General features: G+C 32.9%; 2 protein-coding genes across 3 annotated transcripts; one reads left to right on the forward strand and one right to left on the reverse strand.

The window, feature by feature from the left end:
- Window positions 1–1,205: 1,205 nt before the first annotated feature.
- On the reverse strand, window positions 1,206–8,666 carry LOC148312575 (TGF-beta-activated kinase 1 and MAP3K7-binding protein 1-like). Its single transcript, XM_088276285.1, has 7 exons — window positions 8,362–8,666; window positions 8,139–8,273; window positions 6,343–6,451; window positions 5,793–5,913; window positions 3,578–3,721; window positions 2,870–3,026; window positions 1,206–2,218 (listed from the first exon to the last, which is right to left on the reverse strand). Exons 1-7 carry the CDS (start codon window positions 8,505–8,507, stop codon window positions 1,387–1,389), a joined length of 1,644 nt encoding a protein of 547 aa, XP_088132411.1. The 5' UTR covers window positions 8,508–8,666; the 3' UTR covers window positions 1,206–1,386.
- An 861-nt stretch (window positions 8,667–9,527) lies between these two features.
- On the forward strand, window positions 9,528–15,872 carry LOC148312576 (leptin receptor gene-related protein). 2 transcript variants are annotated; one of them, XM_088276303.1, is made up of 4 exons: window positions 9,528–9,850; window positions 10,419–10,493; window positions 11,455–11,650; window positions 13,395–15,872. In XM_088276303.1, the coding sequence occupies exons 2-4, from the start codon at window positions 10,453–10,455 to the stop codon at window positions 13,506–13,508; spliced, it is 351 nt and encodes a 116-aa protein (XP_088132429.1). In that variant the 5' UTR covers window positions 9,528–9,850; window positions 10,419–10,452; the 3' UTR covers window positions 13,509–15,872. The 2 variants fall into 2 exon arrangements, with proteins under 2 accessions (XP_088132429.1, XP_088132436.1); XM_088276310.1 differs by having other exon boundaries at window positions 9,528–9,561.
- Window positions 15,873–16,242: the final 370 nt, after the last annotated feature.

Raw genomic sequence — 16,242 nt, forward strand, 5'->3', positions numbered from 1 at the left:
GTTATCTTTTTATACCAAACTTAAAGCCTTTGAGGTGATTTTTCACAAAAATAGCGCTGTATAAATTGTCCATTTTTATTACAGTGGTGACTGACCGAAGCATTTCGTCGTAACATCGCTCGCGGCGAGCATGTTATGACGAAATGCTCCGGTCAGTCTCCACCCTTACACAAAAAAAGGTTTAGTTTGGATATGGCTATTTGTTTAGCATTCATTTTTTAACAATTTCTTCTGAGTGGCGATTGTATATTTTTATTCATTGCATATTGAACACACTGATAATATAAACATAATAAAGTTCATGAAGGCACACAATACAAATATATTAGTTTTACTAAATTAATAAAAAACTACATATGTACATACGTATATTGATTTAGAAAAACATTTGTTAGTCATTTATAACAATACAAATATGCAAAATTACGGTACAATAATTAAGTACCTTTATTACATATTTACTATGTAAGCAGTAACAAATCTCAAAAGTTTATAGCAGAATTCGGATTTCCCAGAATTAGCTTGAATTTTCAAGTCGCTGAAAAAGCTATCTTATAATTATATACAAATATTGTGATTAAATATTATTTGACATTCCGCACACAGTAAAGAATATAAATGTTGATTGTTTATTATTATTTTTGTTGGTGATCAATTTTTCCATTGCATGTTAGATTGACTAGAAATTAATAATCTGAATTTTTAACCATGAATCCCGGAAATCTATTGTACCGTAGAACGGGGCTACTTGAACTTTGATGTGTTACTTGAGCCCAGTACAAAAAAAGATTTAAATTTATATTTGGTCTACAATAATGAACGTATCGACATGATTCATTGTTTCCCTGAGAGGTTACACTTTTTGTCACAATACTTTGATCGATACCACAATCTAAATAAAAAAAATTGTACTGGGCTCAAGTAACACATCAAAGTTCAAGTAGCCCCGTTCTATAGTATAGTGTTTTGATATAAATTCATTCTATGGTTCACACTCATAAATGATTATTTCAATAATGCCAACTACAACTTGTAATTGCTGCGATGTCTTCTCTGTTAATGATACAGCACATACCTGTTTCCGATCCTTGTCTGCATCCAATGGTAAATTAGGCATGGTATTAGATTTATCCGTCTTTAATTATATGAAGGCAAGTCTTACGTTTGAAGTACCAGCCTAGGGTGATATTAAAAAATATTATATATATTATATAAATTTTCTTTCCCTGGGAATCAAACTTGGGAGCTCTTAACACTTTCTCAAAATCGAATCAACTATATCCGAAAGTGAACAAATATACAATGTAAAAATGATACACTTTGCTGTAGTCCTGTGTGCCATGGGCCGAGAAATAACATCATAGCATCGGATAAAATAACTTTATATTATAAGTTAAGACTCGGATGTAAAGTTCCACTTTGTCTTGCCTTTTCTATATTCTCGTAATACTGAGAAAAGTCAACGTAAGCGTCTATCCTCCTGTTTTCATCGTAGAGTATTCTATTAGGGTACAGTACGGAGCTCGTGTCCGTTTGCGAGGAACTATCCGGGAAATTGGACTCTTGAGTGAATTGCGAAGTTATCGTAGACATGTAGTTATCTCCGCTGTTGATGGGAAAGTTTTCCTTGCTTCCCCGGCTCGAGTTGGAAAGCATACTGTTGTGTTCGGAACTTCCGTTAGTGTAAGATTCGTAGTCGGATCCGTCGTTGATAGAACTGTGAGACAGACTCTGGATTATAGGGTTGAATCTTACAGTCGCGTTGTTTGGAGATCTAGCCGGGTTTTTGGGAGAGCCAGAATTCTGATTGGGAGCTTGCGCGGATTGCAAATTATTTTCATTGGGAACCGTGAGAGAATTGCGATTCGAGTCGATAGGAGATCTTGTCTTGCTCTGAAGTTGATTGTTGGTTTTTGGTCCGAAAGCGTGTCTCGCGAGCAGCGGAGAGCGGTGCGTCGGCGCATTGGGTAGTTGGAAGTTGAAATTTCTTATAAGTAGCGTGTTACGGTTGTTTCTCCGCGGGCTGATGGAGGATTGGGAGCAGTACTCGTTGTAGATGCTTATCGTTTGATCTACGACAGCTTGGCAGACGGCCTTGAGGGAAGCTTGCGTCCTGAACTGTTCCACTATCATCTGCGCAAACCTTTTGTTGACTTGCGTTGTGTCGGTGGACTCTTGTAGGTTTTTGTATAATCCATCGCTGACCAAAACGAGGAATCTGTAAATATTACAATATATTTCTGTTAGTTATTCACATAAAGATAAATATACATTAATATTTATGAATTGTAGGGAGTACAAACGTACAGTCGAACTCGGTTATTACAAGCACGGATATAGCGAGATATCGGATATAACAAAGAAATATTATTTGACATTTTGGTTTGTGATTTTCTGCATACATTTATGCACAGTTATAACGAGCTACTTCTCGGCTAACACGAGCAAAGATCGACAAAAAAATCTTCAAACTCTAAATGTGTCTATTTTTTTAAATCACTATTTTCTACCCTAAGCAATAAAATCTGACTAAAAGCAGTATACTAGGCTGATGCTACCGGGATCGGATGATGTTCATGGTAATATGTAGTCAGATACATAGTAAGTACGTAATTGGTGTTTTGCTGACAACATTGAAAAAGTATCCGCGCATATGGTTGAAATTGCATGTACAACATCCAAGCTTTTTGAAGTCAGTAGACACAGCACTTTATTACAATAAACAACTTTTTTTTTATAGTTATAATACTAAAGTTTTAAAATTAAAATTGATATATGAGATTTTGATCCTATATATCCTCCCCTGTTGGAGCCGGCTAGGTTAGGGACCTCTCAGGGTTGCATGAAAAGGATTCAGAAAACTACAGACCTGCAAGATTCATCCAGGGAGATGGGTCCGTGCAGTTCCGGGAGGGCGATGACGGGCTCGCTGATGGCGGTCCTCATGTCCGGGAAGGCTCTGTACAGTCCCTTCACGAGGTAGTTCCCCAGGCAGCGGGTGCTCGACTGGTTGCCCAAACTCTCCGCTGGAACACATAGTCAAATCCTCTGTAATGCCGGACTGTCGAAGCTCGCTCGCTTTGTGTAATTAGCAACACGTTACATACTTTGAAATAAAAACATTTCTCTGCTTACAGCCGGATCTCTTAGCAAAATAAACCAGATTAAATTAAAGTCCGCCTCCGTAGTGTAATGGTCAATGCGCTTGGCTACCGTTCTGGAGATCTCGGGTTCGATTCCCAGAGGGGGGTCTTATAAATATAAGTGATTTTTTCAGTCTAATATTTATTTAATATTACCCTGGACTGGTACCTGAAGCGGAGGGCTGATCACCTTTTTTTCGTGTATTAACGATCAAGATAACACTGCGTTTATATGATGCAGTGCCCTATGCACCATTGGGGTGCGGATAAGGGTTTGAATGAATTATATTAAAAATCTGAAGTTACACAAACATTTGATGCATTTTTATTTCCACGGCATGTGGCACGCAACATATTATGATATATTTAAAAAAAAAAATTTGTTACTCAGGTTCAAAAAGATATCCCTAACATTGAGTTAGAAAGTTACTGACCTTCCCTGAGCCGGTCGGCATCCAGACCGAGTTGGGTTAGCCTCAGTAGCTCATCTTCGTTAGAGAGACTGTGGTCCACAGACAGTTGAACGACTCGCAGTACGTAGTTGTCATCCGTTTTGCAGAGTAATGCACGACTATTTCCTGAAAACATATATGACAATATTTCTTAAAACCATAACTTAGAATTAATGATACACGATTTACACACAACGAAGGTTTGATAGTCCCAAGACTTAACAATAAATATGGGAGCCCAACACTGCAATATATTTCGTTCCAAACATTTTTTATTTGTTGCCGACGGAGGTTAGAAGTCAAAATAAAATATGGAACAAAGGCAAAATAAAGGAATGGGTAAATGATCAAGAGTTTATTCTTTAAAAATTGTAAAATAGTTTATACTCTAAATTTTTTCTCTCTTTTTTGTGTGTATATTAGGTTAAAATGGATAAAAACAATAAAAAATATATGTAAAAAGAACTCCACCGACAAGACACACACAAGGTGGCTTGGTGGGTTCTCTGCAAAAAATATTTTAAACATGTTTAAAATTATTCTTTAAATAAAAAATTAAATACCTTAAAACAGAAAAATCAATTAGTTGAGAATTTTTATTGAGAGTTATAGTTGGAAATGCATTTTATGAAAACAAATTGATTGACCTCTCTTATAGCCGCCTTTTATCATAATATAAAAAATGGTAAAATAAATAAAAGGTTAATACAAATACCAATTTTCATATCTTTAACATGTTTGGTTTATGAGATTCAAGTGGTTCTAAAAATAGTATCTCTGAATACCAATTTTCATATCCATAAATTTGAGATTTCTTCATAAAAATATCACTGGCTAGTTCAAGCTAAAATTTCATATCTGTATCACATCCTGTGGGGAGAGATATACAGTTTGCTTCAAACGATACTGATGGGTAAAACTGAGGGGCAGCGAGATCCTGGCAGAAGGCAAACATCTTGACTGCACAATATAAGGGACAGAATGAGACATGTGAGGGAGCTGTTCCAGGTGGCGCAAGATAGAGAAGCCTTCGCCAGAGTGATTGCCAATGTCAGGGAGACCTGACAAGGCATAGGAAGAAGAAGTTCAAGCTATTCATCATTATTTATTGTAACTGCATACAGTTGGCAGAATTCCATATTGAATTGTTGGGTAATATATCCAAAATTAAACACAATTCTACATTTATTTATGTATATGTTAATACGTGACGCGTTTCTTCTTATTAAGACATTAACAAACACTCGATATACGATAATAAACGTTTCATCTTATTAAGACATTATCAAACACTCAATATAATGTCTTAATAAGACGAAACGCGTCACATATTAACATATCGTAGTCGTACAGGAGAAAGTGACCAACTAACAAAATGTAAAATGTTCAGGAGGGTCATTTAAGTTACTTTTGCTTGGCAAAAAAATAAACATTATTGCTGTTAGTCATTTTAAACAAATCAATATATCATACTTCCAAGTTTAAAATCCTTTGGGATTTTTTTCAGGACAATATTAAGCTAGTAAGATATCAAATAGTCAATGATCATGTTTTTGTAAAAAATGTACTTGGTCACTCTCTCCTGTATGATTACGATATACATTAAAAAAATGTAGAATTCAATCCAATAAACCTTGTTTAATTTTGGATATATTACCCAAAAATTATTCATCATTAGTAATTTTTTTTTTATAGAATGGTGTTGCATTAGTTAATTTAACAAAAATTTAATTAAACCTATTTTTTTATTACAATCAAAATATTAAATTCCAAATTTGTAAAGTCACTTTGATCTGCCTACGTAGTGTAATGGTCAGCACGCTCCGCTACCGTTCTGGAGGTCCCGGGTTCGATTCCCGGTGGGTGGTCAAATAAATATAAGTGATTTTTTCACTCTAATATTTATTCTATATTACTCTGGACCGATTGGTACCTGAAGCGGGGGGCTGATCACTTTTCCTTCATGTATTTACTGATCAAGATAACACTGCGTTTATATGATGCAGTGCCCTATGCGCAATTGGGGTGTGGATATTGAAGAAGAAAGTTATTACTTAATAATACAAATAGGATCTTATTAAGTAGTACTAGAAAGTTACTACTTAATAAGATCCTATTTGAACTTTCATAAAATGGCAAAACAATATGTCATTAACTACATTATTAATAAAAAGTGGAGAGATGAAAGAGTACAGACCCACATTAGCTACGTAAAGCTTTCCAGAATGGATGAGTGCTACTACGGATGTGGCACCGATAGAAAGACGCTCATCTATTTTCTTCAGACGCTCCAGAATATCTCCGTAATTTTGTGATAGCTAAAATCATCAAGATTCAGATAAATTTCAATTATATTATTTGTCTGTTTATCATTTATCAAAATGGTTCAAAGAATAATATATTCTTCTTCTCTGGTCGTTTTCCTCATTGCTGAGGATTGTGACCCTCCTGCTGGCTTCCTCTGGAACCTTGGACAACACTCCGCCATTGATCCCTGCATTGTGCAGCCTTCAAAGCTCCCACAACGGAGAGGCCTGTGATCTCTTTCACTTGGTCAGTCCACCGGGCTGGAGATCTACCTCTAGCTCTCCGACCTTCTAGGTCTCCGATTATGACAAGCCTCTCCAGGTTTTCTGATAGTCTACGAGCAATGTGGCCGAAGAACTGGAGAACTCATTTTCGGTAAAGAGTTTAAAGACGATCCGTGATCCATTAAACAAATAAATAACCGAACAAAAAATAAGTACCTTATCTGTGCTGACCCCATCTGGCAACTCAAATTGTAAGCTTGTTCTTTCGGCAACTAACTCATCTATTGATTCAATGTATGCCTTTTCAACGGAAAGGAACGCATTCCTGAAATAAAAGATAACCTTTAAAAAAATCCTTTTTGAAATCATTTCGGTCTTTGTTATTATATCAATCTGTAATGAATGTTCTATAGGCTCATGAATATACAATGTCGTAAACATGATTTTCAGTCTCAATTTAGAAAGGTTAGTACTTAATAAAAATAGTAATAATTTACGTAGTGTCATTTTCGTAATATGCTACCTCTAGGGCAGTTTCCTGTGATTGAATTACTACCGGGAACTGCATATTTTTTTGCAAAAATTAACATATTGTTGTCGGGCGGTTTTTTCATCAACCCCGACCCTAATTTGTCTAATAAATAGGGTCGTGTACTAATCAAAAGTAACTGCAAACCCTATTCTGATCTCTACAATGTTTTTTAGTGTCTCTCGCACCCAACCAAAAGTAAACAAATAAAATGCTTTTAAGCGTCTCCTGCTCTCTACCAACAATATGTAAAAGGCGCTTTTAAGCATTTCCCCCAAACAATGTATTAACACTTTATTAACCGCTTACGCCAGGGGTTCCCAACCTTTTTGTACTCTAGAGCACATTCTAAAATATCGGTAAGGTGGCGGGCGCCACCTATTTTTAATCGACTTATTTTTAAGTACTATCAGCAAAGGAACCACTCATACATACAATATTGCAAACATACTAACGTATTTAATAAACGTAGGCACTGAAAAAAATTAAAACTAACAAATAAATACAAATAATTCACATTTTTAATTTATGTTTTTGAAAAAATTATGTCTCTGTCGAAAGTGGCGGGCACATACGAATCGTTCATATGTGCACGCCCGGCACTGGGTTGGGAACCTCTGGCTTACGCCATGATGACATCCTATTTTAGCCATGTGTTATCAACTGCATACGTCAACTATATACAACCTACTGTCAAGCACAACTTTGCCTTAAAAAAAAACGCAAAAGTCACATACACAAGCATTATCTAATATTTATGTTTCGAAATTTCAATACTCGATGGCGGGATATATTTACAAAATATCGATTACTGATAGAATGTAAAAAATCCATGTTATCGACAGATGTCAATCATTTTAACTGATAATCCTTAAGTATCCTGCCATTGAGTAGCGAAACTTCAAAGCGTAAATATTACATAATTTATTTTTTCGTAACTTTTTGTGTTTAGCTGAGGGCACCAATGTGCGTACGCGGTGGTTAAAGTGTTAACTATTTCAAGTTTGCCTTAGGGCATTTTTTATTAAACATTTGTATCTATTTATACTGGGATTAGTCCCAGTATAAATAGATACAAATGTTTAATAAAAAATATTTAAAACTACAGAGGTATAAAAATATTTATGACATCAAAGCTCCGGTCGGCTGTTATAAAGCTCACGACCAAGAGACTAAAATGTCAAGTATAAAATAATATAATTTTTTTTAGGGCTCAAACCTTGTAAAATTGTTCACTTCCCAGAATACCAAATCAAGTAGCAAAAAACAAAGCAAAATAATCATATTAACTACTGTTTTAATTAACTATGACTGAAAATGTGCACAATATATTTTTAAGATCCTTAAATTGTGATTTAAGCAACACGCCACCATAAAAAGATTTCGATCCTTCATCCATTTTTAAAAATATTTTATTGAATGACACATCATGAATGGAGTATGGTTCGAATCTTTTACACAATTGAAGATCACTTATATTTACCGTAAAACTTCCTTGATTTCTTCGTCCGTTAATTTATTACTAAGCTGTCCCAATAGTATTTCAGCAGCCATTCGTTGAAGAACAAAATGTGCTGTTTCAGTTCCATTATGGGCATCAAATAGTCCGTAAAGACAACTAAAAAAATTAGAGTTTAAGTATTACAATACGTAAAATATGAATATGTTAATATTTATTTATTTATTTATAAATATTTATAACTTACGTATCGTCTTCTAATTGACAATAAAAGCATCTAAAATCGTTTGATTCCAAATATTCCTGTATCGACAATTCCTTGGCCGGTTGACAAAAAGCGACACCAGTGGACTGACATTTGGGTAAATCGTCCGTCCAAGATCTACTTGGCATCGCGAATTATATATAATTGCGTATCTTTATCATAAACCGAAACCGTATGGGGTTATATAAAATAACAAAAAAATATTGGTGTAAAATGAAAATAATAACAAATCATTCTAGACAGATGGCGAAATTCGTCAGCTGCTCTGGTGTTGCAACGTTTTGGATAATTTATTCGCCACATTAGGTACTATTAAAAAAAAACGAGCTGGGGTGAATAGGAATGCATGGTTTGAATTAAGAATTTGCTCATGAATAAGAATGAAATAAATCTCCATCTTTTAAACTCCTTTGGTGATACCAAAAGAAGAAAAATAATGTTTTAAATTTAAAAACAAATTAAAAACCCGCAAAGCCTTTATTAAAGGCCTGTCATTAAGTAGGATAGTAAGGGGATAGGGAAGGTAAATGTGAAAAAAACATCAGATATAAATCAAAATACCCAGACTAATTAAAAATATTTTTTTCTTCAATTTTTTTTTCACTTGTCGGGAATCGAGCCCACGACGGCAGTTTCTCAGTCGAGCCAACTACGCCTATCAAACCTGCCTGTTATTAGGTAAAAACGTATTCAATATTATTTATTTTTGTCCGCCTCTGTAGTGTAATGGTCAGCACGCTCGGCTACCGTTCTGGAGGTCCCGGGTTCGATTCCCAGGGGGGTCAAATAAATATAAGTGATTTTTTCACTGTAATATTTATTCATTATTACCCTGGACTGGTACCTGAAGCGGAGGGCTGATTACCTTTCCTTCGTGTGTAAACGATCAAGATAACACTGTGTTCATATGAAGCAGTGCCCTATGCACCATTGGGGTGCGGATAAGGGTTTTATTATTTTATTATTAAAAAAAAACTAACAGCAACAAATCATTCGAAATGTTAAAACTCAATTAAAAAAAAAATCTAAAAAATACTAAAAATAATCATTACAGCTACCGTTTTTTCTTGAATATCGGAAAGAGGACGTAGAGAATTTTTATTTTCGATATCTTCTTGTCACTGGCCACCTGAGTCATCTTCATCTATGACAAACAAATTTTGACAATGGCCGGAATAAAAGGTGTTGTATTTTATTATTATTCCATTACTATTTTCTTCTAAATTTGCGCAATTTTGCCAGATATAATTACGAATTGAAAATTTTTATTATATTTTTTTTACATATGTTTCACTTTTCTATTTATTTGTTTGATGTGTTACCCAGTTTATGACATTTTTGTAAAACTTATGTTGATAAAATTTTTATTGTAATCATTTGTTTATAATATAAAGGGTTTAATTTATTTCAAAATATGTTCGTCTAACGCTGAGTTTTCTGTTTCATGTGGCTGCCCATCGACGTAAATAGCGTAAGTCTATTATAATGATTTTTAAGATCGACTAATTTTATCTTTTATGAATCCATATTTTGACATTGCTATTGCAACCATATTTCATTTATCGACAATTTATTGAAATACTCTCAATTTTATTAATCATTTTTATAAATTCACTGCACAAACGTAGGATAATAACGAATCACGCCATTTCCTTATATTTTTATTTGAACAAGGTCTCTCACTTTCTACTCCTAACTTTTTACAGTTGATGGATTTTATTTGATTGCCGAACATTACGGATTTCGGTCTCTCCTGCAAATAGACTACAAAATGTTATTTTACAGGAGAACGCTTTAGACGTATTTTGTCCGTACATTTGTACTGAGTTTCCCCGAGTTTTGCATACAACAAAATATGATTATTTTTTAGTTTGAACTAAATACATATACATTATAATGAAATTTATTTCTTAAAACTCAAAATTCTCAACTTGTGGCTTATGATTGTATACGAAGAAGGGATTGATTTGTGTTTGGCTTTTTTAAAACATTAAACGAGTTAATTTATTTACTTATTTTTACTATAATTCTTTTTGCAGTCTGGTGTCTTTGGCATTTGCCGGTTCAATTGGAATGACCCTTGTCATTCTTGCTTGCGCTCTTCCTCAATATAAGTAAGTTGTGTTGTTTTTATTCTACCTATTCTTATCACCAATTATCTTAATTGCAGTTGGATCGTAAATTATTACTCTAAGTGAAGATTACTTTTCACACTACGATTCATAACTCCTTCAAATAAAAAAGGGATCGTTCATGTTCACTACTGATAAAGAAAGTAAGAATTCTGCTTGAGTTTAGTTTTAAAATCGTAATCTTTATTTTCTGCGTTCTTTTTTTGAATTTATTTAAGTACTGTATTGCCTGATGAAAGAATATCAATATCCATAGATTTTTGAAAAGGAAAATGAAATTTCTACAGTTAGTATGGGAAGCGAAACGAATAAAATATGATTATATAACTTTTTTCACTTAATTTATTTTACCAATTCCAGATTTTCCAATGAAAATTTATTTACTTAGTAAATGCTGTTGCATCAAGGAATTTCCATAGAAACATTTATAAATATAGTATGCACAGATAATAAGCAACAAATGATAGTACACTAATGTAGTTTTTGTTTACAAAAAAATAATTTCTTTCATGATGCAAATCAGCAACATTCAAACAATCATAGGAACTGAATCATCTGCTAATATAAAAAAAAGCCTACTTAAATTTCAAATAGTGAATAGAACTGAATTAAACTATCAAATGAGTTGTTAAAAATTAGGAATCGTTTCTCGAAAATTCGCCTCCGTAGTGTAATGGTCAGCACACTCGGCTACCGTACTGGAGGTCCCGGGTTCGATTCCCAGGGGGGGTCTAATAAATATAAATGATTTTTTCACTCTTATATTTATTCAATATTACCTTGGACTGGTACCGGAAGCGAAGGGCTGATCACCTTTCCCTCATGTGTTTATGATCAAGATAACACCGCGTTTGTATGATGCAGTGCCCTATGCACCATTGGGGTGCGGATAAGGGTTTGAATGAAAATAAAATGAAAAATTCCGAAAATGGTTATTTTTCAGATTATGGTGGCCCTTCTTTGTGGTGTTATTCTACTTCCTGGCTCCGCTGCCGACCCTGTTTGCCCGGCGGTACAACAACGAGTCCTCGGGATCCAGTTCTGCCCTGGAGTTCGCCATCTTTCTGACCATGGGAATCGTCATCAGCTCGTTTGCCCTGCCAATTGTTCTAGCCCGAGCACCGTACACAGACGCTGTTGTGAGTCAACTATTATTATACTGTCCCCATTGTGTCTGAAAAATCAATAGAAAATACAATAATGTTATGTGTTTGTTTGTGCAATACTAAAAATAACTATTGTAATGAAATAGAGAAGAATGGAATGAAAAACATCAATAATAGTAAAACAGTTTATAATTTAATAAACTCTCTTATGTCGCTCACTCCTTTCAAGAACGTCGTAAATCAAAAAACTTGATTTTTCAGGAGAACGTTTTTAAAGTTTAAAAATATAATACAATGTTTTAAAAATAAATATCAAGCCACTTACTGAACTTTTTACTGTGCAACAGATCTTTTTAGGTAAAACCTGAAGGTTTTTTCTCCATTTAAAAAAATAATTACACAATACATTTTCTTCAAAATGCAAAAACAACACTTTCTGCCCTGTAGCGGGTAAATATTAAGTTAAAAATATGCCTCTTTTGCTGGGATATAGTAAATTTTCTGGGCATTCCGAAAACATGCACAACTGAATACGTTCTTGAAAGGAGTGAGCGATGTGTGTTTTTTCTCAATTGTAACAATTTCATTCAGTCAGATAGTCACTCCAATTTGTTTAAAAAAAATCATGTTAAATACTAGTAATTTGTTGATGTTTAAAAATACCAAACTTGAGTAATTTTAAATAATAATAGATAGAACTCTTTTGAACTGTCACTAGCTATAAAGTTTGTCGTGTGCCTTTTATTATGTTATTTATTGATTTGGCGTTTAATGTGTAGAACTCCATTTTAATTTATGTATTAATTTTAAATCAAACACAGATTTTTTGAGTCTACTAAGTTTCGTTTGATAATGCCCTAGCAAGGCGAAACAATTGTCACAGTATAATTTTTTATGTGTTTTTGTTAATAAAATACAACTTAGTTGATCCAAAAAATCTGTGTTTGATTTAAAATTAATACATAAATTTTATTATGTTATTGTAAATATGTAACAATACGGAACTTGCTGATTTTATATCTCCGTTTCACGGCTATTTAGATGCTTATAGCATTTAAAAAAAAAAAAATTCTGCGCGTCGTAAGTACAATACCCTTCAAGGTATATGCTGCAATGCAGTCCCAAAAGTCAGGAATAGTACTAATGACCCAGGAAATGCTACTGGCAAGGAACCCATTCAAATTTAATTAACTGAAAATTTTAATGTTTTGACAAAACTGTTAGTGAAAATAAAGGAATGTATTACAGTAGAACCCCGGAAATCCGAACAAGATTTTGAAGAAAAACATTTGTAGGAAAACATTAAAAAAAAACACAGAAATACTAAAGAACACATTTATTATTCCAAAAAATATGTTATTTAACCAAATTTAGTTTAAAAATTATCAAAAAGTTAATAATATTAGATTGAAATGTAAAAAATTTAATTGTAAAAGACGCATGCAACGTATCTGTAGTTTGAAATACTATGTGTGTACTCTTACCACCAAGACAGGTTGTGAGCTACATGACTCACGTAGGCCTTGAGAGTGAGCTATGATACAGAGGGAGGTGGCAATAGACCTAATATGGTCAGTGACATGAGGGATGCAAGATCCCTTGCCTCATAATAAAAAATAAAAAAATGTACTGTATTACAAATTTCTCGGCTATTCTGAACTTTTCCAAATCCAAACAGGTCACAGCCCCAGTTTGTTTGGATTTTCGCTGTTCCACTGTATTTTAAAATATGGAAAAGTTGGTTTATTTGGATTAATATGGTACTCTGGGTTTTTAGATCCAGTGGGGAGCGTGCTACCTGACGCTGGCCGGCAACGTGGTGGTGTACCTCACGATGCTCGGCTTCTTCATGACATTCGACCAGGACGACAACGACTACAGCATGTGGTGAAAGGATCTGACAAAGTGACTTTGTAAATAAATTACGTCTACATTTGATAAATCCGCCACTGTTCCACGTGTTGAAATACCAAAGTCGAAAGAATTTTAAGTATTGTGCATTTCAAATTGCCTTATTACGCATCGGAAAACGATAAAGGACTGTTTTAATTACAAAAATCTGGTGCGAAACAGAACCTTTAGTAATAGTATAATTATGCCGGGTATCGGAAAAGAAAGATACCATACTGTAGTTAATGACAAATTAGTGGTTTTTTACTGAACTCCCCACCCCCGGCTTCGATATGTTTGATTGAGTTTCGTTACTGCGTGTTTCGAGTTAGTTCATCTCGATATGATTCAAAACAATTCCATCGGTCCCGTTTGTATTGATATTATTAAGCGACTATTCAGTTGTAAAAATTTATACAAGACATATAATTAAGGCGGTTTATAAATATTTATTTTCATTCCAATAAACGATACATATTTAATTTTTAATGTTAACACCGGACTTTCGAAAGTCGCTACATATTTTTTAATGTTTCGAACTTTATTACTCTTGCAGATCTGCCAAATTTTAAATTAAGCAATAATAGTTTAATTTTTTATGATATTTAATTTTCATACTTTATTAAGGGCATTATGATATTGTTTTTTTATATATGTATTTCTTTCACCGTAAACTCACGAATGATATATTTATACAATGAGATTTTAAAAAGTAGGAAAATGGGTTATCTTGATTTAAACAATGTGTATTCCAGTTTTTCCGAGTTATAGATATTTACTATATGAAGTGTTTATGGTAAAAGAAATATCTATTAAAATAATATTTCAATGCTCCTTAAGTATTCATTATAAATTGTATGTATATGATAAGGCATACTAACATGAACTAATCACGACAACATTTTTTACACTGAAAAAAATCTCGGTTAATTTTCCGTTGTTGAAATTCTGCTTTAAATAATACAATTATAGACTGAGTTTTCTTTGTAATAACAGTTCTTTGAGTTATAGAACCAGTATATATTTATTACACCTATTATTATACTCTTAAAATATTCTGAAGCGGTTTATTTCTTTCCAAACCTATCATTAAAATGAGATTATTTTACAATAAATATATCTTCCGTATTAAATTGTCTCTTTTCATTCCCTAATTAGGTTGTGTACGAATATCAAAAACCCTCCTGAATTATTTATCGTTTATCAATATGTAAAAAATTACATTAGGCTTAACACTTTTATAACAATTATCTCCTTTTTTAGTCGCTGAAAGGTTTTCATATCGATTGTAATGTTTACTAAAACTTCTATGTACTAATGTTCTTTCTTCATATTTATCATTTCATCGGCCCATTGCAAGAATGACACATCAGCAATAGATGATAATTTTAGTGCTTAAGAAAATTAAGCTTAAATAATTCAATCGGGACAATTTTAAACCTCTTTTGTATTAACAACATTTTAAGATACACCCAAAATGTTGTAAATAAAATAACGAGTCAAATTATAAGCGTCGTAAAATTTTTAAATCATGTTTTCTGGCTTTTCCCAGTATGTAAAATAATTTGGTGAGAATCGCCATTTAATGCATACATCAAATCAACCGTAAATACTGCCACAAAATTGCATATGTCAATCATTGGTAAAATGGTAAATGTTACACATAAATGAAATGATCACTTAAACCAGCATATAATAGGTTGTAAACCCTGTAAATACCCAGAATTTGATATGCTTAATATGTAATATATGATGGAAGACAATGCAATAAAAATGGGTTTATGTTTATACATATGGAACAATACATATTCCTTATGGAACAACAAGAAAGAAGAAATCAATGTTGAAAGGTGTTTCATTCGTTTAAAATGGGCCATTTATTTAGTCATAAAGATGGATTCTTACAAAGCAATGTTAAGTCTAATAAGAAGAAAAATTGCTATCTACTCAATAAAACTCGGATACTGATAATAATAATTTTTCTTCGGTGCATTTTGAAGACAAGCAATATTTGTAATTAAGAAAACATGTCATTATTTTCATTGCAGAGATGTATTTAAAAAAAGCAATTTATCAGAATAGAAAACAATGTTTTACAGTTTTTAATCAATTTTAAGTTATTAAATATCAAAACATATGTAATATAATTAACAGTTTATTTACAAAAGAATTTTTTTTGTATATGAAATAGTCGAGGGTTGCTCAAATTTTAAAGAAGAAAAATCACAATAATTGAGTGTTTTGTACGTTTTCTGATATTATTTTTGTCAGCTACGCCAGTTTTGCGACGTTGAATCTATTTTTTGGAGATCACATCGCATGATATGTACATATTTATATTATGTAAATGTCCCAAAATGGAAAAATTTAAGATATTCATTTTTAAAATAAAAATAATGTATACACAGCACGGCTGTCCAAACTCAAAACACAGTAAGGGACATTTTTTTGTAGTACTTTTTTTTTACAATTTTGGACTAAGTAGTTTCTACTCAGTCCAAAAAATGCAAAAAAAACGTACTACAAAAAAATGTCCCTTACTGTGTTTTAAGTTTGAGTTAAGAGTAGCTGTGATTTTGTAAGTGAAATAATGACATATATTTTTTTCTTCTTCAATATTCTGTTCTTGGTTAACTGCTCAGTGATCATTATATTAAAAATGGGAATTGATTTAATTTTTATTTATTTTTAGTCTTATTTTGTATTTTAGTTGATAAATTAATAATCTTGTTTTT

This window comes from Brachycentrus maculatus, unplaced genomic scaffold (genome assembly GCF_059751285.1).
Source record: "Brachycentrus maculatus isolate JH-2025_06_01 unplaced genomic scaffold, ASM5975128v1 h1tg000038l, whole genome shotgun sequence".
Taxonomy (NCBI): domain Eukaryota; kingdom Metazoa; phylum Arthropoda; class Insecta; order Trichoptera; family Brachycentridae; genus Brachycentrus; species Brachycentrus maculatus.